At 39.5% G+C, this 21180-nt stretch overlaps 1 protein-coding gene across 1 annotated transcript in view; it reads right to left on the bottom strand.

The window, feature by feature from the left end:
• Window positions 1-5796: 5796 nt before the first annotated feature.
• Window positions 5797-21180, bottom strand: part of LOC122563026 (lysine-specific demethylase 9-like) — a 66011-nt gene continuing 50627 nt past the window's right edge. The window contains exons 3-7 of the mRNA XM_043716339.1: window positions 9542-9679; window positions 8047-8189; window positions 7793-7960; window positions 6987-7095; window positions 5797-6204 (exon numbers count right to left, since the gene is read on the bottom strand). Coding sequence (XP_043572274.1) covers window positions 5848-6204; window positions 6987-7095; window positions 7793-7960; window positions 8047-8189; window positions 9542-9679 — 915 coding nt within the window. The 3' untranslated portion in view covers window positions 5797-5847. The remainder of the gene's footprint in view (window positions 6205-6986; window positions 7096-7792; window positions 7961-8046; window positions 8190-9541; window positions 9680-21180) is intronic.

Raw genomic sequence — 21180 nt, 5'->3', positions numbered from 1 at the left:
ATTCAATTATTTGACCATTAAATTCTGCAGGTTTAAAAATTAGAATGTACCATCTGCTAAGAGCATTTCTGTCTTTACGGTAGCTGTGTCGGAGATTCAACAAACGGGATTAGTTGAGGCATTGGTTGCAGGAAGTAAATGATAGACTTGTTGGAAGAACAACGTTGGGAAAAATAGATTTTTCCTGAGGATCAGCCAGCGAATTTCAACTTCGTTCAAGGACGTAGGATTTAGAAAATGGCTGAATGACTTATTCCTGTTCTGATGTTTTACGGTGATTCAATTAGTAATCAAAGCAAATAAAGAGCCCAAATGAATAATGACAAAAGGTATACAATGGACCCTACATTAGGTGAAACTTTGTCATATTGGCAGAATAACGTTGAGTGACTAACTAGACTAATCCTGTTTCTATGTTCCAAATGGGTAACGTGCAGTGAGCTTCCAGGTATAGTGACTGGAATTAAGAAAGAAATTATTTGCCGTGTGTATTTATCACCATAATACCATTGAGTTTCCTCAAGTATAGGATATACGTAGGTAGCTAAAGTGAAGCATAAAACATTCACTGAAAACTGATCTTTTTAGCGAATCTGAGTTGAGTTGCCTGCACCAAAGTGTGTTTGGGAAGCTGGTGAAACTGATAGAATATAAAGGTATGAGAGACTGTTGGACACAATAGTTGAGTCAAAATGAATGAGCCAAGTGGGGTGAATGATGCTGTCTCTTGTGATGAGTTAATCCAATTATTTTGACATCAGGTTTGACAGCAAGACAGACCTGGAAAGTCTTCCACCTACAAGTTATTGACAGCAGCATCTTTATTACCTTACTTCACAGCAAAGAGAAATGACATTTCAAGTGTCTTTAGTGAGTATTAAACATTTAGGATGCACTAAGGTTGTGAAAGGTGTTATTAAAATGCAAATTATACTCTAATCCTTTAATACATGTTGCAAGGTTTCCTTTTCATGCCCATTGAACAATGGAACTATGTGCTCCCAATCTTCAAATTTTTTCCCATCAACATAATAACCGTCACTGCCAAACAGATCAATGAAACAACAGGCCACTCAGCCTTGGTTTATTCTGCTATTCAATGAAAACAACTTCAGCTCAATTCCATTTACCCACTTTTTGTCCATACACCTTGATATTCCAACCCAATAAATAGCAACTGATCTTATTGTGGGGAAACAGTGCTTCACATTTTCACTATCTGAAAGAAAGTGTTTCTTGATTTCACTCTCTGATTGATTGATTCTGATAAAGATCTAATCCCTTTTATTCTGGAATTACTCCAGAAGGAAAATAATTCTGACAGAATGGTTTTATTATTTTAAAGTATCTCAATTACGTCACGCTTAACTTTCTCAACTCAAGGGAATACAAGCCTAAATTTATGGAACTGCTTCCCCTAACGTAGCCCAAATATTACACAAACTTCCTGCACAGGTTGAGTTTAACAGCTGAACTTTGCCATGTCAGCGTGAAGATTGCAGGTCATACTAGTTATGCTTTCCCCACAAGCTGCACAACAGCTTTGAGGACTTAGAATTTAGTGGGGGATGCTGTTTCAGACCTGATTCAAATCAAGCAAATCACACTTCCCTGCCTATTTGTCATTTTAGGACAGTACCTTCCTAGAACCTAATCCTCCTGATGGTATACAAAGACAAGGGGACCAAAAACAGAAGCAAAGATGGGGTTGAAAAGACAATCTTTTGAACAGACTTGTATTAAAGCACCTTCCACAGCCACCAGATGTCTCAAAGTACTTAATAAGTGAAGTACTTTTGAAGCATAATTATAGTAATCCGGAATTGTAATTGTAGTGGAATGATCAGCACAAAAGGCCATTCATCCCATCATTCAAGAACCAACCTAATTAAACTCTTATCCCCTATCCTAAGTGCGCAAGTTGTAGCAAGATAAGCAGGTCATGTGGTTCCTGGAGCCTTTTGTATCATTTCAATTGGATCTGCCACCTCAACTCGATTTTCCCCCTCTTTCCCGATATCTTTCAACTCACTTAATGGCAAATAAAAATCTACTCAGAGCCAGAAATTATCCCTTAATTAGCATTTATCCAACTCTTTTCAAAATTACTGAAGTTGCTCCCACCACCACCTCAGGCTGTGCATTCTGTATCACAATAACTTGTTGTTTTAAAATAATGTCACTTTTTCCCAGCTTCCTTTTGGCTTCATTGTCAATTACCAAATATTTGTAATTCTGATTCTTGATCTTCCATTTGGTAATCTAGCTCCCAGTGATTTGAATTCATTGAGGCCCTCAGAATTTTGAGTGGAGGTTAAGTTGGATATTTTAAAATAAAAAAAATCTTCTTGTTTTGAAGTGGTCAGCTCCTTAGGTAAAGCGAATCACTGGCATGGAGGATAGGATTAAATTAGTGAGAATCCAACAATGGAGAAGGATCCAGAATCTCTGTGGTTAAGAATAAGGAGCACTTCCCTGAACACACTGGCCACATGCGCACACAAGTCTAGCATCGCTTTCATTACCAGTTTCAAATAAAGTTCAATATATACAAAAACATAAAAAATGTAGGAAATTTGGCAGTGGGGAGTATTAAGTGATATTATAACGGTCTATTAATGTGATTTAAGGTACTGAGGAGGAAAGGTCATTTACTCAATGCGGGCAGGGTTGGGCTAAGATGAAGAGAAGTCAAAATTTTAAAAAATCCTATGGATAGCTCTATTGTGCTCCAAACTTTCCAGCACCTGGAGCTTTCCTCATACATTTGGCTCTGCTGTCAGCTAATTGATGGAGATTGACCATTGCCATTATAGCTAGTCAAAAACTCTTATCACTATATCAAGAAACTACCAAGAAGTGAGCTAGTTTTCTTTGTTTGCAATTCCTATGCTCTGAAGCCCTGCTGAAGTGTGAGATAACATTGGGAGAAGGCCATTCAGCTTCCTTGAGACTGCTCATCTATTTCATTAGATCATAGTCACTCTGAATCTTAACTCTAATTGTCCTTCTTGCTGCTGTAATATGTCTAATGAAGCGTTCCAGATTTCTACTACACTTTCTCTGTAGTACTCCTCTGACATCACCTCTGAAATGTCCTGACTCTACATGTGGTGAACTGAGTCTCTCTTTCCACACACGATTACAGGGAGGTGAAAAAAGGCATAGCACACGCTGTATTTACAGACTGCAAAGCCTGAAGAAATTCTGAACAGCACTGATGAACAATAATTCAGAAGAGAGACTGACTGAATGATGGCTGGTGGTGAGAGAGACTGCTCATCAGATATTACACCTTCTGGATATGGGTTTGATGAACTGCAGTCAGCATTTTTCACCAGCTTCCAGATTTTTACAAGTTTCAAAACAATAGCTTGTTCCTTACATAATGACAAATAAGATAGAGACCATTTTGCTCATCTTTGTTTATCTATCCTTCAAGTCCCCCTAATCATGGTTTTAAAATGATTTTCCTTTAACTGTTAGATTTTAAGGAAACACTAAGAGTTGAGTGGATGACAAGGGGCAAATTTGCAGAAGGTTAAGCAGTACTAAGGTCATATGTAGTCCTAATCAGCATGCTCAAACAGAGGGCAAGAGTAAGTATGCCAACAAATCTGCATTTTTTCTCTTTTGCAGCCAAATGTAGAACCTTGGCAGAAAGTCAAATGATTGATTTCACATGGGTAAGAGCTGGGCGAGAAGAGTGTCAGTGATGGACTGCACCTGATACTTTGGCTCAAACATTGTGGAGGTGAAAGGAACTCAGAATAGACCAACAATGCTGGTTTAGCAGTGCAAAACTCAGCAGCAGATGGCACCACAGGATTTGGCCAATTTGACCTGGACTCTGGCTGCAGCTAAAAGTAATTTTTGAAACATTATTCACAGTATGTGGATATTACTAGCTAGGCTCACACTTAGAGCCCATCCCTTAGTTAATCAATCACAGAACATACAAGATACTTCTGCATACACTTGGCTGGTGTTAAATATAGGATCAAGAATGTGGTGCTGGAAAAGCACAGCAGATCAGGCAGCATCCGAGGAGCAGGAAAGTCTGACGAAAGGCTTTTGGCCGAAACGTCGATTTTCCTGCTCCTTGGATGCTGCCCGACCTGCTGTGCTTTTCTGGCACCACACTCTTGACTCTAATCTCAAGCATTTGCAGTACTCACTTTTGCCTGGTGTTAAACATAAATAAAAGTTACACAGCCACCTTTAGAATTTGCCATTATTTCCAATGTATACACTCCATACAGCTATGTCTTTGAACTCATCTTTGCTGCTTACACAAATTTCAAATGCTGAGCCAATTTATTTTAGAAAAAAGTTCTGAGACTCAGAGGGATTGGACTGAGATGTTTCAAGAATAATGGGCAGAGACCACATTAGATGCAGAAGGACTGGGAAAGTGTGGTGAAACAGGAATCAGTGCAGTGGTGCATTTTAAGATGTACAAGTGCTGGATCACACAAAGCAAGTGTTTGATTTCCTGAGATCAATGACAAGCTGCCAGTTCAGGCATGAATTGCAGATTCACTGTACACTGGATCAGATCCTGGCTGCAGCACAGATCACAGCAGAGTAAGGTAGCTAGAATCAGACATTTTATAGGATGTGCTCTCCTGGTCTGGTTTTGATTGCTTAAGTGGGTGGATATTCCATTATATCCCACCCCAAAATGACCACCTGGCCCTTGTTTTTAAATCTGTTCCTGCTCTAGTTAGACTGTGTTGGTACTTTGTGGATGGTGAGGGCACCTGGCCTGTATCTGGTAGGCTCGATGCAGAGAATAATCTTTTTCTATCATCTTGCACTGCGGCTGTGTGAAAACCTGACCCTTAAAAAAAAATCAATGCAGCGACACTCAGGAAAGATCAAGCAGGTTTACAGGGCACCTTACCCTGGAAAAAGCCTAGTAAGTGCCTTGAGATTATGGAAGGGTTTAATAGGGTGACACAGGGAAACTGTTTCCACTCATGAGACAGTCCAAAAAGGAGAACACAAATAAAAGATAATCATTGACAACATACTACAGAATGAGAAAGGAGTTTTTTCAGAATGACAGGAGTGTAGCAACATTGTGCTTCAATGACTCCATGTGGCAGACAGCACTGACATTTATGGAAGGGCCTGATGGATAGTGCAGAAAGAAAGCAAGAGAAGGCAAATGAGAAAAAGACTGGAAGAGGTAATTAAGAGTGGGCAGTGTCTCATGTGGACTACAACAGGCAACTGACAACAGTTGGAGCACCTAGCCCTCTTCATATTTGTATTTTCAACGTGTTTTATAATCCAATGGGAAGTGCACTTTGTTGGGCCAAATCCAAGATGATAATTACATGACAATAACCTTCTAGTCACAGCATCCAGCATTTTGCCTTTTTTTGGACTTTTAAATTTTATTTATTCTGAGAATATGGAAGGCACTGGCAAGCTCTCTTCATTTTAAACAATTAACAGCTCAATTAAAGGGGCAGGCTCCTTTACCTAAGCTGGTGATTTGTAATGCTGGTCACAATCCTGTGATTTTTTGCACCTGTTTCTCTGTGACCCACTGCATCTTCAGCACAACTATTTTTTGTTCAGCATCTCATCTAAAGGCGGAGATTAAATAGGCCAGATTCCTATCCATGAGTTGGTCAAACGTCTGTGTAAACACGACTAGCAGGCACTTGCCAACTGCTCTGAAACGTCACTGCAATTCAAGAAGCACACTTTTAAGAACGGCACGATTTCTTCACCAAAATTTGAATCCCGGCCAACTTATAAAACTAAAACTTCACATCCCTGTTTAAAAAGAAAGAAAAAATATTTATTTAAAAAGTTGAATATGTACACACGTCATTGTGGAAAACCTTGCTGATCCTGGGTCTGATGACTGTGATCTTCCTGTATTATTGGCAACTTAGCCTGGACTTCAGGTTTTATTACTATGTCATCTGAACAGCTCACATCAGTCTCTGTCTTAATCTCTTTAGAAGTGATTTCAGAGTCATTGTTTGGTTCTGCTTCTTCCTGCTGGTATTTCTTCAGGCGTATGTGCCAGGCTAAGCTGCAAACGGCAGACACAGTTTTAAACTGATGTATGACATTTCGAGGAATAAAGTATATGTCGTTGTCCGAGAGTTGGATCCTTGAATACCGGATACCCTCTCGCCTTAATTGGTTGAGTTTTGCTTCATCCACCCATTGCACACACTGTGAAAGAAAAGGGTAATACTAACATTAGTCTATGACAAGTGACACTGACACAGAAGCAGCTGGAGTAGGCATCTTGCGATATGACTTGCTAGTTAGATTTTGTCCTAAACCCTTCAGCTTGACAATTTATTTTCATCTTGTAAGTTGCTGAAGATGCAAGGAAGGCAACAGCATATGAGGGATTTGTGAATGGTGGGACTAACAGTTGAATTCTTTAGCCAATGGGATTTAATGACAGTTATTTCTATCCCACAAGATAGGGGAGGAAACAAAAATTGGATTAACATCAAGAAAACAGACAAAAGAAATCTAGAAGGAAGGGTCATTCGACCCAAAAGGTTAACTCTAATTTCTCTTCATAGATACTGCCAAACTTGCTGAGCTTTTCCAGCAATTTCTGATTTTGTTACTGATTTACAGTATCTGCTGTTCTTTTGTGTTTAATTAAAGAAAAATTCTAATATATTTAAAATTTCTAATGCTTTACTAGCTACACAAATGAGACCAGTTATTTATTTTCTGAGCTGGAAGCAGAGAGACATTGCAGGTACATTTATCTCATTTGAATGTACGTGCACTCCTTAGTACCTTCCAAACTTTTCAGTGAATTAAAGCAGATGCAACTTTCTGCAAATTCAACAAAATTCCAATTCACATTAAGTTAGAAGAAACAACAAAACATTCAATGAGTTGAAACCCAATGGCCAGTAATTAATACTTGAAAAATACACCCAACTGTACATGTAAAGTAATTCAACAGTCACACAAAGAGTGAATACCTGGGACACTGGTGGCTCATGTAGATCCAACTGTAATCTCTGTACAACATCTGTGAAATCCTCTGCATGGAAACAGATCACGTCTTTGGTTACTCGAAGCTGGTCACTCCTGTCAAGAAAACAACAGAAATTGAAGGTAGCGTTAAATGGGATTTTAGCACACTACTGAAGCATTTAAGAAAACTTCTATGACAAAAGGTTAGCCGTTGTCAAGTTTCTTCAGTAAAACATTCGCAGAATGCTGCATTGCCACAGGAGGTAGCAATGAAAGCATACCAGGCTGTCTGAGCTGATGAGACTGATGATGATGGGCTGAAGGGGCAGGATTGCTAGGCGATGGGCAGAGAGGCCGGGCTGACAGGGCAATGGGCAGAGAGGCCGGGCTGACAGGGCGACAGGCTGAGGGGGGCCGGGCTGACAGGGCGACAGGCTGAGGGGGGCCGGGCTGACAGGGCAACAGGCAGAGGTCGACGGGCCTGGCTGACAGGACGACGGGCCGAGGGGGCGACGGGCCGAGAGGGGCCGGTCTGACTGGGTGACAGGCAGAGAGGGCGATGGGCAGAGGGGCCAGGCTGACTGGGCGATGGGCTGGACTGACTGGGCGATGAACTGTCAGGGTAATGCTTTGAGGTGCTGGGTTGACACAGCGTTGGGCTGAAGGGCCGGGCTGACTGGAATAGGCTTGTCTTGGTTTGAAATAATTAGAGAGCACAAAATAGCCTGTCTGAGGGGATAGGGTTCAAATAGAGATCGGAGTTTCCTGGTGAGGCTGCATGTATATGTGCTGAGTGTTGCATTTATCTTACCATTCTCCATACTGGACAGCCTTGAGCACACCAACAGCTGCTGTGCTCTTCCAATCGAATCCTTGGCCCACATGATCTGCATGAGCTCGTGTTCTGTCTTCAAAGAGTATTTCACGAGGCTCGCTGGCCCGAGGTAGATATTGGAGATTCTTGATTTCATTCATTGACCTGTGCAAAAACGGAAACAGTCATTGCTGTACCCTTCATGCGTTCAAAAGCCTCTTAAAATAGATAACTTTCAACTGTCTTCCTACCGCCGTCTCTTAAAGGGGGACTTGGGCATGTCTGCAGTCGGGATCATCTGTTCACCAGGCCTTACCCACATTATTGGGCCATCATCGCTCTGAGACCGGCAGTGTAGCTGAAGGCTGGACAGGGTGCCCCATGGCAGCGTCATCTGGTTAAAATAGAATAGCATATATTATTCAAAATAGCTCTGGTGTTTAATTCATATGCATTTCATAAAATCAAAGTACAGAAGGAAATCATTCAACCCTTCAGATCTCTAGAGGAGCTACCCAATTAGCCCCATCACCCTGAACTTACTCAGTAGCACTGTAACTTCAACTTTTTATGTAGGAAGCTTTTACACAGGCATGGGCTTGCTGGACCACTTGGCCCCTCTCTCTGCATTAAGTACTTTATGTTTTGTACTATTTAGCCAGTTTGCTTTTGGAAGTTGCTACCCAGCCTACCTCAACCACCCTCTCAGGCAACAGAGTCTTGAATGACAACAACTTACTCCTCTCTAGATTCAGAGTAACAGAATATTACACAGGAACACATGGTATTTTGATGTTTACTGAAAACAGATTGGCGTACAAAAGTGATGAATTCTTGCTGGAATTGTATAGGGCTTTGGTGAGACAAGATTCTATTATCACATACCATATTCACCTCTGCATCCAAGGAAGGATGTACTTGCCTTAAGAAGGGTACAATGGATGTCCATTAGAAACATTCCTGGGATAGTTGAGTTGTCATTTAAGAAGAAACTGAAAAAAATGACCTAATCCTTTCCGGTTGTTTAAGAACAATAGGTGAACTCACAGACAAGATTCTGAGAGGGTGGGACAGAGCAGACACTGACAAGCTACTTCCTCAGGCTGCTTAGTCTAGAACATGTGGGCACAATCTCAGGATAAGGACTCATCCATGTAGAACTGAGATAAGGAGTCATTAGTAAACCCCTCATATACTTTATAAAACATTTTAGTTTTATTTTGCTGTTACATATCAAAGTTTTCTCCTAACACCTTTCTCCCTCCTGTGTGAACCCTTCTAATTCCAACTTGAACTTCCATGAACCGTTCTGTATTAAACTAACCTTGCTCCTGACATCTGTTGTAAGATACTTTTTCTTTTCATTTCAATGTTTACTTCCTTTGTTATCTTAGGATGCTCTATTTATTCCCTTCAAGATAGGACCTGCATTGTCACTTCCCTGAAAGCCTTTCTTTAATTTGTAACTGCTTTACCATATGCGGTCCCTTTTTACACAATCAGGAATCTTTTACATTCCCTTAAGAGGGCAGATATGGCCTGTTTAGTCTGATAATGTAGTACTGAATGAGAACTACCATGAGAACATTAGCCTAATTACTGTCAGGAATGGGAATTGAACCTACAACATTCTGACTTGCTGCCTCAGAGGATGGTACATACAATGTTAGAATGGGAGATCATCCTATTCTGTGCTGTGATGTTCAAATCTTTCATCATTGACTAGCCCAAAGTTGGCACACTTACTTTCAAAAATGGAGAGTCTTCCAACATGTCCAGAAATTCAGGGAAGTAATCTCCAACCTCTTCATCCACTGCTCCCACCAAGCTGATCTGTCTCATTGGACCTGCTCTGTATGTGCCACAACAGTAAGTCCGTGAAACCTGTCCAGGCAGAGAGCAATTCATTTAAAAATTCCTAGAAACAGTCAGTAATTGCCCATAAGCAAAAACCAGATTGTAAAAAGGCAATCACCCAGTCAAACCAGACAAACAATTCTGTTTCAGTCATTTCTTAGAATCAAGCAGTACATGAGGCAACAGTAAAATCCATCATGCCTGCATAGATTATTCAAAACGTAGCCAGTGCAAATGTTTACTGCTTCCAAAACCAAGAAATATCTGTACGTCTAGTGGCTTTATTAACGCCAATTGCTGTCAAGTTATAAATGGCATAAACTTATCTTGTATAACAGCTGTTAACAACATTTAACAATTTTTCCACAGCTCAGGAGGGATCTCTCTGGACTCACTGAAGAAAACCAATCTGTCTTTTCTGCAACGGTTGTTGTAAACTATGACCTTTAACTGCCCCTCGTGTCTATTACCAACCAGAGGAAGTATCCAGAGAAAGACGACTGAAGCAAGGTGCTGGCCAGTGGAAGAGTCATAAGGATCACGTCAATGATAGAGCCTGGATACAAAGATGACTGAATTGTCTTTCCAGTTTTTCCCTTCTGTCTAGAACCCATTTTGCCATGTCTGTATATTTGTGTAAGGCAGAGTTTATAAGGGGATTAGAGTTTTAATTATAGTATTATATGCAGGTGGATTATAACTGTTTATCTGTAGCTAGAGACTAATTTCTCGTAATAAATAGTGATGCTTATTCAGTACAATAAACTAGTCTGTGCTTGCTATCAATTTGGGAATGAAAGTCTGGTAATATTTTAAAACATATTTTAACTTTTGTGATTACTCTGGGAGCACTGGCTCTCTATTTTTAACTTACTACTGCAGTGTGTTGCAACATGTGGCCACTCAAAAATATAGGAGAAAGTAAGGACTGCAGATGCTGGAGATCAGAGCTGAAAAATGTGTTGCTGGAAAAGCGCAGCAGGTCAGGCAGCATCCAAGGAGCAGGAGAATCGATGTTTCGGGCATAAGCCCTTCTTCAGGAACCTGCCTGAAAAAGGGCTTATGCCCGAAACGTCGATTCTCCTGCTCCTTGGATGCTGCCTGACCTGCTGCGCTTTTCCACTCAAAAATATAGGTCAAAGATTTTATTCACTCTCACACAGCTTTTATGATTGGAACAAATTTAGTTTCATGCTAAAGTTAATGCTAAGAACCTTACATCTTCAAATATTTTGCTTGACTTGTGCTGTTACTTGCATAGTCCCCAGTGCAGTCACAAATATTCCAGGTGTGCACTGACAATGACACTTGACGACGGAACATCACTCTAAAAGACTGATTTCAAATGAATCTGTTGGATTATAACCTGGTGTTGTGTGACTTCTGATATTTATGTGGCACAGTACAGAACAGAGAGGGATGTCTACAGTTCATCTGACAAATTCAATATCTAGAAAAGGACTCTATCCCATGAATCCTTTCCATCAAATTTTTTTTTCTACAATTACTTCGGATACTATAAATTTAGTTCAGTCATACACATTAGAAGATCTATCAAAATGATTAGTCAATAATGCATGCCAGAAAGAAGTGCAAGCCTAGCACTTCTGCAGTACTTAATACAATCAATCGTTATTGTTACGGATGAAACAAACAGCAATATTCGGTTAGCACTGGTGCAGTTTAATGCAAAATGTGCAAGTTCTGTTTTTCACAGATTCCATTGTTACACACTTTTGCACAGAATCTGCACAGATACCTGCAGATTCTGTAAAAAGCTATCAGTAACGATGTAAATTTCAGGGAATCACACATTAACCTATTATTAAAATTGGATGAAAAAGTTAGTTGTAGCGTAAACAGGTACCTGCATGTCATAGATAAGAAACAATCATACAGATGTGGAACCTCATTCCCCCATGATTTTCTTTTAAAGGCTCTGTAACATTAATTTTCTTTTCACTATACCTGTACTGGTTTTCAATGTTTCTGCCTTAACCTCATACATGTTTTATTTCTCTTCCTGTACTGTGATTTAAGTGTCAATTTTATTGGTGAATTTTAAACTTCCAGCTTTGCAGTCTGTACATTCCAGTAAGGATTTTCCCAGTTTATTTGTTGCTTTCTCAGACATTAAAAGGTCCTGAGTAGAGGGTGTTGCATTAGATCAGGCATCCAAATGTTAGAAATTTTCCTTGACATGCTTGCAAAAAGAGGTGAAAGCTGATCATTCACCTTTTCAAAACAAACCTTTGTGACTGATTGGAGGATGCAGTGAAGAGTTTCACATCACAAATGACTACATCTGAAGGACAAATAATTTGCTCTGCTGTACTCAATCTCTCCACTGGCTGGTGCTATAGTCACAGTCAGATTATTTCCAAGGCCATGGAAGTGTCTCTTTCTTTAAAGATTCTCTGAACTCCCTAAAAGCACCAGGTAAAATACAGAAATATTCCAATGAAAAGTGATTTGATTTATTGAGAGCAACTCACCATCTGACATCCAACAGTAATGTTCACTCTACACAAGTTGCAAGTCAGGAGTATGGTAGCTTACTCTTTAATACTTTAAAGTTTGTTGTGCATCTTTAAAAACACTCAAAGCTTTGGGACTGTCACAAAGCTGGTCCTTTTCTCAAGGATACTTGTCCTTGATCTTTTTCACTTACCGAACTAATTGTAAAGTTATGGCCTGGGTTGCCTGCTCAAGAATGTTTTGAGTGGTCTGGCCTCGTCCAGAACAGGGACAAAGTGGCCCACATTATCTGTATCTTGTCTTCAATTTTAATCCAATCTCTCTTTTACATTAATTCACAGTAACAGCAGTGCATACCATATACAAGACACACTGCAGCAACTCATCAAATCTCTTACTGACTTCTTCATCGCTGGGTCAAACTCTTAAGAACTTGCTCCCTGGCAGCCTGTGGGTATCGCTAGCTTAGATGCTCAATGTCTGTATTTACTGGCCCCTCAAGATTTTTTTTGTTATTCATTCTCAGAATGTGGGTATTGCTGGCTAGGCCAGCATTTACTATCCATTGTTAATTGCCCAAAGAGCAGTTAGGAATTAACACCATAACTGTGGGTCTGGAGTTACAGTAGACCAAACCGGGTAAGGATAGCAGTTTCCTTCCCTAATAAACATTAGTGAACCAAATGAGTTTTTCTGATCGTGAACAATGGTTTGATCGCCACTGTTAGACTCTTAATTCCAGATTTTTATTGATTTCAAATTCGACCATTTGCCATGGTGAGATTTCCACCCAGATCCCCAGAACATTCCCTGGGTTGCTGGATTATTAGTCAAGCAATAATACACTAGGTCCATTGTCTCTCCCAATGCATCAGTATTGCCGGAGAGTTCTGAGGTGTATGTAAGTTGACTGAAAGTCGGGATTCTCAGAATGCACCAGTGTTTACTCAGTGCCCCCTGAAGCAGGCCAGTTTATTCAGCACCTTGTTAGTGTTGAATTTAGGTCAGTGAATGCCAACTGGTATTCAAAAACAACACATCAGGATTAACTGCTCTGATTTTCTCTCAGTCAGATTCTCATGTCAGTTAATATTACCATGAAGATCGAGTCTCACTTATAGTTTGGAGCTCTCAAATTTTAGTCATAAATGGTACCATAAGACCATAAAAATTAGAAACAGGAATAGGCCATTTAACCCTTGAGCCTTCAATAGGACCACGGTTGATACAACATTCTTCATGACCGATTTCCTCTTCTAACTCTTGATTCCCCTACTGATGAAAAATCTATCACACAAATCAATGGTGCAGTATCTGGACTGGCATTCTCTGTTAGGTTAATATTAAATATCGCACCTTCCTAAACTGCCATCAGTTCACGTTGCTCAGCCACTGAGTTGGCGATGGACCAATCTCTCTCACGCACAAAAATAATTAATAAACAAACCCTCACGATGCAGGAAGCTCAGTCAGACACAACAGACTGACTACACTTCCTATCAATATGCCACCAATAAGCTGTATCTGGTATTGCAAACTATTGATGCGAAGCCACCTGATAGCAGATCTAGTCATCAATCCCAGGCATTATCAGAAGAATGTGTTCACCTATCACCTCTGTGGCTGTTCAGGTAACATCTTAATTTTTAAATTCTCATGTTCAATCTGTCAATGGCTTCTCAATAACTCTAAAGTTGCTTCCAGTACACTAACCCACTGAAATTCTTGCATTTCTTAAATTCTGGCCCCTTGTGCATCCCTAATTTTATCATCCCTCTGATGATGTTTGTGCATTCAACTCCTTAGACCCCAAACCTCCCTAAATCTCTCTGTAAAAATACAAGTTGCTTTTGTAAAACGTTTGAACATGCTAACAGTGCAGATTGACATTAAGAGTCTTCCTCAGAGAAGTCACAGTACAATTTAATAATAAGCATTGTTAATGAAATTAAGTTCCTTTCACACAAGAACAAGAACAGAGCTTCATCTGATGTCCCAGTCAATATTTATCTAGCCACTACAAGCACATTATCTGATCATGAATCTCACAGCTATTTACTGAGTCTTTCTGACTGCCTCATCTTTTGACTCCTGTCACTGATCCTGCTCTGGATAATCCTGGATACTGTTAGTTTGGAAAATAAAAAAGGTTCTTCTGACATGACAGTGGGTGCAGGAAACATGGTCTTGTCAGAACACTACATCACTGTTCCCTCCAATCTTGCTGGCCCTCCCACTAAACATCATGAAAGTATAATTTAGGCAGGAATGAGAGTATGGGAAGTAGGGATCAGCCACTCCTGAGAAGGAAGATGGACAGTGTATCTATAGCCATGTGCTCCAACTTATCAAAGTTAAATACGAAAGGAAAATTTTTAGCACTACTCACTGAATGATAGCTAGTAATATCATCAAATAAACCCATATGATCACTGCAGGGCCAGAGAAACGAGGCTATTTAGTCCCCTGATCAACTCCCTTAACTGATCCTTTGAATTAATGAGTCAGAGGGAAAGGGTTCAATTTTGGAGCCAATAAAACTTTAGAGATCAATCTCAGAAATGAAAGTAAAAGTTGCATTAAGACAGTTTTCTTGCGCAGCATAGAAACATTCCAGATAACTTCATGCACAATGAATTACTTATGAATTGCAGTCAATTTATGTTCAGCAAGTTCCTGCAAACAATGAAAAATGGAAAGAGCAGTAAATATGTTTTCTAATATTCGGCAAGGGTTTTATGTTGGACAGAATGCCTGGAGAGAATTCCACTGAATCTGCCTCAAGCAGACGGATATTCAAAGGCTTCTTGAATCGACAGACTGGTTTACACTCCCAGAACTGAATGTTTGAGATACAAAACATTGCTGAAAGCAGATCGCAGTTATGAAATGTTGAAGTGCTGTAGAGAAGGATTAGCTAAACTGCAAAGAGAACACAGCAAGTCAGAACAAATCCCCTGGTATTATTTGGATGATTAAAAATAGATGGGAAGCTGCCAGCTGTAAAACATGTCATGGTACGGTTAAAGTCCGCCAGCCAGCTGGCCCAGGTGGAGTCGTTTACAGTGAATTCCTTGGTAATAAGTCACTCATTTACCTAAAACCAGAAGCAGCAGGAGATCCAAGCATTTAATTAAGGAGAGATTGCATAAACGAGATGATTTGACAGAGGAGGAGTAAAATTTTGAATAGAATCAAACAGGGTAGATCAAGAATGATTTTCTGCTGGTGGGGGACATAACCTTCAAATCAAAGCAGGCTTTTTTGGGTGAAGTTAGGAAACATTTCTTCACACAAAGGATGGTAGATTGTGAAACTCAATCTCATAAATGCAGTAGCTGCTAGTTCAATTATTTAAAATTGAGATTAAGATGCCAGGGCAAAGGGAGAAAAAGACATAAGACAAGGCAAGTGAATGATGTTCAGATACAGTGGAGCCACAACCTCACTGAATGGCTCGAGGGGTTGAATGGTCTTGTTTAGTTCCTATATTCATCAAAATGTTGCATGGACCAGCACGGCTTAAAATGTCTTGCATTAAGGAATCATCAGATACAAATTTCTCTGTGCTATCTGAAAATATAAAGGAAACTGGGTCAGTACTTGAAGGAGTGGAGATTGAGGCTATTAATTTTGTAGGATCGGTGAGCTAAGCTAAATCTTTTCTAGTGCTGTCACTGATTAGTGTGGGACAACCTTCAGGTCAAGTGTGCTTTCAGATGAAAATAACAGCTCCCATGGCATTTATATGATGAGAGACAATATTTATCCTTCAACCAATATCACTTAAGCAGATCGGCTGCTTGTTTATCTCACTGTGGTTTGTGGAATCTTGTGAACATGAGTAGGAGATGTAGACCATTAGGCTCTTTGAGCCTGTTCTGTCATTCAATAAAATCATGGCTAATCTGTTTGCATCTTTAATTCGATGTTCTCATCCATCCCTAGGGCAAACTCTAATTTTCAAACAGCATCTCCTAGTTCTGGTCCCAAAAAAAAAATCACCTTTTCCACCTTATCAAGGCAATTCACGAACTTACATACCTCAATCAAGTCTCTCTTCACTTTTCTAAACACCAGAGAAAACGAATCCAGTCTGTTCAACCTTTCCTTGTGATACAAACTGTTCATTCTAGACAACAATCCAGCAAACTTTCACCGTATTGCATTCAGCACACTAACATCCTCCCTTAAACAGGACAACCAGATAAGACTATTTTTCAGAATGAGCCAGCTGAGTTTCTCCAACAGTTTTTGTTTTTATTTCTGCTTTCCAGCTTCCACGGTATTTTCCTTTTATTCTTATTTTTATGTTCAATTCCTGCCTTAACAAAGGTCAGCATTTCATTACTCTTAATTACCTGTTGTACCTTCATACTAATTTTTTGTGACTCATGCACTAGAAACAGAGTTGGTTGTGCATCTTGGAATCCTCAGTTTTCAGTTTACATAATACTTAGTTTCTTCATTCTGCTAAAGTGACATTATACTCCACATGCAAGATATTTTTCCACCCACTCAAACTATATTGGTCTGCAACCTTCTTGCTTCCTCTTCACAATATACTTTCCTATATATCTTGGCATCAATCTGCTAATTTTGCTACCATGCTTTGCTCCCTTTCACCAAGTCACTGAGACAAATTGTAAAAATCTGAGGGCCCACCACAACACATGCAGGACCCCACATATCACATGCTGTCAATCAAAAAAAGACCCATTTTTGCACACTTTGTTTTCCGTTAGACTAGCCAGGAATGAGCCAGCAATATTCTAGTACTTATCTATGATAGTAATGTTACCCACAATACCATGCACATCTACTTTGAACAATAACTTCTAATGTAGAACCTCTTCAAATGCCTTCTGGAAATGCCTTCTGGAAATCCAAATACAGAATGTCAATGGCTCCCCCTTATCCACAGCATATGCCAATCCTTTAAAGAACTCCAATAGATTGGCAAAACAATTTCCTTTTCACAAAATGATACTGAGATTTTTTCTGATTACAGTGAATGTTTTAAAGTGCCCAGATATAAACTCCTTAATGATTAATTTAACTCTTTCCCGACAGATAGCAAGCTAACCAGCCTGTAACTTCCTGTTTTCTGCCTTCTTTTCTTGAACAGTGCAATTATATTTACTTGTTTTAAATTTGATGGAAGCCAGACTCCAGACTCTAGGGAATTTTGGAAAATTAACACCAACCCATCAACTACGGGGGCCACCCCGCTTTAAGACCCCAGGAAGAACCATCAGTTTTTTTGCCATTCTTTATTTTCTAACTACAGGTAATCTGCTTGCCACTCATCTTTGCACAATTATATGCTTTCCCCAACTTCTTTAGTTAACCACAAATAATGGGTCCTTCTCTTGGAACTTTTTTGGAATATACTTATTTTGACTATTCTGAAACATCCCCTAACTTTCTGACCCTGCGTCTCTGTAACTGATCTCCTAGTCCACCATGACAAAACACACTTCAGCCTGCTCAGTTTTCTTGTTCTCATGATTGCCTTTGAGTTTCCAATGCTTATCTTGGACCTACTCCTCTCTCTTTCAAACTTGATGCAAAATTCAATCATATTATGGTTGCCGCTACCTTGAAATAAATACCTTTACTCTAAGGTCATCAGTTAAACCTACCTCATTATTCAATACAGGTAGTTCTCCTGTAACACCGTAGCTGCGCTCCAGTGACACCTCACCTAATAGAAAATTTCTTAATAGAAATAATGGGGTCCTTGGGAAAAGTGGGGCTAGGGGCAGAGCAGCAAAAATGATCACTCACAATCGCTCAAAAATCACCAAACCTCAAACACAAAGTATAGCACAACCTGAATGAAGGTTGAAATCATATTCATTAATGAAACAAAAGTAAATTTAACACAGCACATTTAAAAAAGATGTAAGAAAGCTGCTCTCTGTCAGTACCTCTCACAGAAAGCTGCTCTGTTGGCGGCTGACATTGGCACATGTGCAGAATGAAGCATGTGAACCGTTCGCCGCTGGAATCACGCTATTACGAACAGAAAGAAGTGTTCTTGAAAATACCATTCCCTAATTCTTCAGTGGAGTTATAGCCAACTTGTGCTGCCAAAACATGCTTTACTCCAGAACTACCTGTACCAAGTCTAATACAAACTGTTCTCTGATTGTCTTTTTGTTTTGTAACAACTAGCCTTGATTGTGCATTCTTCAATTTTTTCTCTATGTTCCTTCTTGACATTCTCTGACCTTCATTCCCATATTATTATTCTGCTCTTCTGTCTTGACTCTACTCTGATTTACTTCATTGACCCAAGTATGATCGCTCTTCTCTACTGCTTTACTAATTGGCTGACATCTTTTCCAGAAGTACCTTAACATCAAAGATACATCCTTAGTGTAAAGTGCTTTTGGATGCTGTGAAAACATTCAACATGTTGTCAACATAGCTTATTTCTTTCCTTGTCAATTTCCATAACCTGTGTTTCAGAGGGGAGCACTCTCACTGTGGTCAGCAAATTGTGGGTATGAGCCCCACATCAGATACTTGAGCGTAAAACCCAACTAAATTTGTTCCATGCCATACTGGGGGAATGCTTCATTGTCTGAATAACCACTTTTTAGATTATATAATAAATCTATGTGCTCTCTCAGGAGTACATAAAAACTTTCATGGTATTCTTTAAATAGCACAGAGCTTTCCCTACTATCCCTCAAACTATATCACTGAAGCAGTTTAACTGGTCACTTATCTAAAAACAGCTGCTACCTACTATTTGTATGAGACTTTAAAAGTAATTCAGTGACAAAAAGAACATTGGGATAAAGAACATGAAAGTCATTGTTTCCTTAAAGTCGCTATGTAAATCCTAAAAGGAACATTACATGTCCAAAAAAATATTTTATATTTCTCCCACTCTCCCCATTTATTCAGTGACAACCTTCAATATCTTTGTGTATTATAACTGCACAGTAACTATATTAATGGACCTGTAATCTAAAGGGCTGGACTAACAATACTGAGCCACAAGTTTTAAATTTTATCACTGAAGCTGCAGAATTTAAATTTAATAAATTACATCAATCTAGAATGAAATCCTGGTCTCTGATGTTGTCCATGAAACCACCAGATTATTTTTAAAATCCATCAGGTTCGCAAATGTCCTTTAAGGAATGAAATCTGCTGACCCCACCTAATCTGGTTTACACAATTTCAGATTCACAACAATGTGACTGACTGATAACCATGACTTGTAAATGGGCTAGGAATGCCACTTATGCATCAAGAAGATAGCAATTCACAACCACCTTCTCAAAGGCAATTAGGGGATAGGCTATAAATGGTACCTGAGACTTATCACCCAAAATCCTGAGAATAAAGTATGTAAGACTTTATTTACTGATCACTGCAAAGAGTGGGCGAACACAACATGAAACAGAATTCTTTGGACATTTTATTCAAAATAATCTACCAATTACTTTGACCTAGACATGCTGATGGACTTAAACAGACTGCAGGTCTGTCAAACAAAAAAAAATCAAAAATAAACTGTATTGGCACAAGAGTGCAGAATGCTTTAAGCACAGTAATTTCCCTTGCTCGTTACAGTCACCAATTTAAGACTTTTTTAAAAAAAAAGAGAAAGAAATTGGAATCACAGAAAACAACTTTCACCACAAAATTCTGGAATCTCACGCAACAAAAAATGGAATTTGGCTCAGCCAGTGTGGCTCCACTCAGCTCTGCAAGCAAAAATGTGATACTGTAGTGCATGCTTTCAGAATGCCATTACAAGTTGGACAGGATGCTTGAGATGAACCTTTCACTCACCCTTTCTTTGGAACGGAGCCTTTAAGTTGAGGAATGTTTATAATAGACACACTGGAAAACAGGAAACAGGTTTAAGACGGCAGGGAAACCGCTTTCCCTATGGTGCTGCTACTCAAAGTTTATAAACCAGTCTTGAGGGAGAATACTGCAGATGTGCATATATAGCCCTGAGCATGTCAAGGGGATGAAAGCCAACTGACACACCCGAGTTCTCATATTCAACAGTCCTCTTTTCCCTGTGGTCACCCTCGATGAGGTGGATGTTTCCACATATGTCAGATCAAAAAGAGAAACTCTGCTGTAAGCTGACAATTTCATTGAGCCCATGAGACACTGTACTACAATTAGAGGTACAGAAGTTGGCCATTCAGCCCTGCGTCTGCCTTTCAATTAGTTTGTTTGTTGATACACACTTCAAATCTATGTACTTGTTTGTGCGCCACATTCCATACTTAACAAAAACCTGTCAATCTCAGGGACCAGTACCAAAACCCAGAGCCTTTTGAGGAGAGAGTTCCAGATGTCTGCCTCTGTGTGTGTGAAAAACATCTTTAGATTACAATTACAATGAGAAGTGATTTCTCCAAGCCACTTTTTGAAGTCAGTGTGTTGAATGCTCTTCAAGTTACAGCTATAACGCAGAGGAATATACAGTGATTTGGCGAACAGAAGATTTGGGGCAACTTAGCTTAATGATACCAAGGCTTCAGCAGCAAAGTTCTTGTATTTGATGATAATTAATAGCAGAGACTTTCAAATCTTTCAGTTCACCATGAAGTTTACATGAACTCATCAACTGTCGGCATTTTGTCTTGAACTGGTTTTGACTAACTGCTTTCAGAGAGAATATTAAAACTGGTGTCCTCCAAAAACACAGGTGAAGAAAGGAAGATTTAAAGTCTTGAAAAAGGATAATAAACTTGAAGAATTAGGTCATGTAGGACTTAAAGCTAAAAGGCTGCATTTGTGGCCAATGTCACAGGTAGCTGAAAGACTGCATGTAAGCACAATATCCGTGTTTCCTTTAAACTCAATCTTTGTATAGCTTTGCAGATTTATTACTGAGAGACCAGCATTCTGATTGATCAGCATATAATCCATTAATTAAGATTTATCAAAAATGGATAGATTTTTGAACTTTCAACACAAGCAGCATTCAACATTGCAGGGTATAGCACAAACTGCCTAACCTCATACACAGATAGCTAAACCTTTGCCTGTTTTTGGTCTAA

Source organism: Chiloscyllium plagiosum, chromosome 26 (genome assembly GCF_004010195.1).
Source record: "Chiloscyllium plagiosum isolate BGI_BamShark_2017 chromosome 26, ASM401019v2, whole genome shotgun sequence".
In the NCBI taxonomy this organism is placed as follows: Eukaryota; Metazoa; Chordata; class Chondrichthyes; order Orectolobiformes; family Hemiscylliidae; genus Chiloscyllium; species Chiloscyllium plagiosum.
Note: the sequence above shows the minus strand (reverse complement) of the source record. Positions and strands in the feature narration are given on the sequence as shown.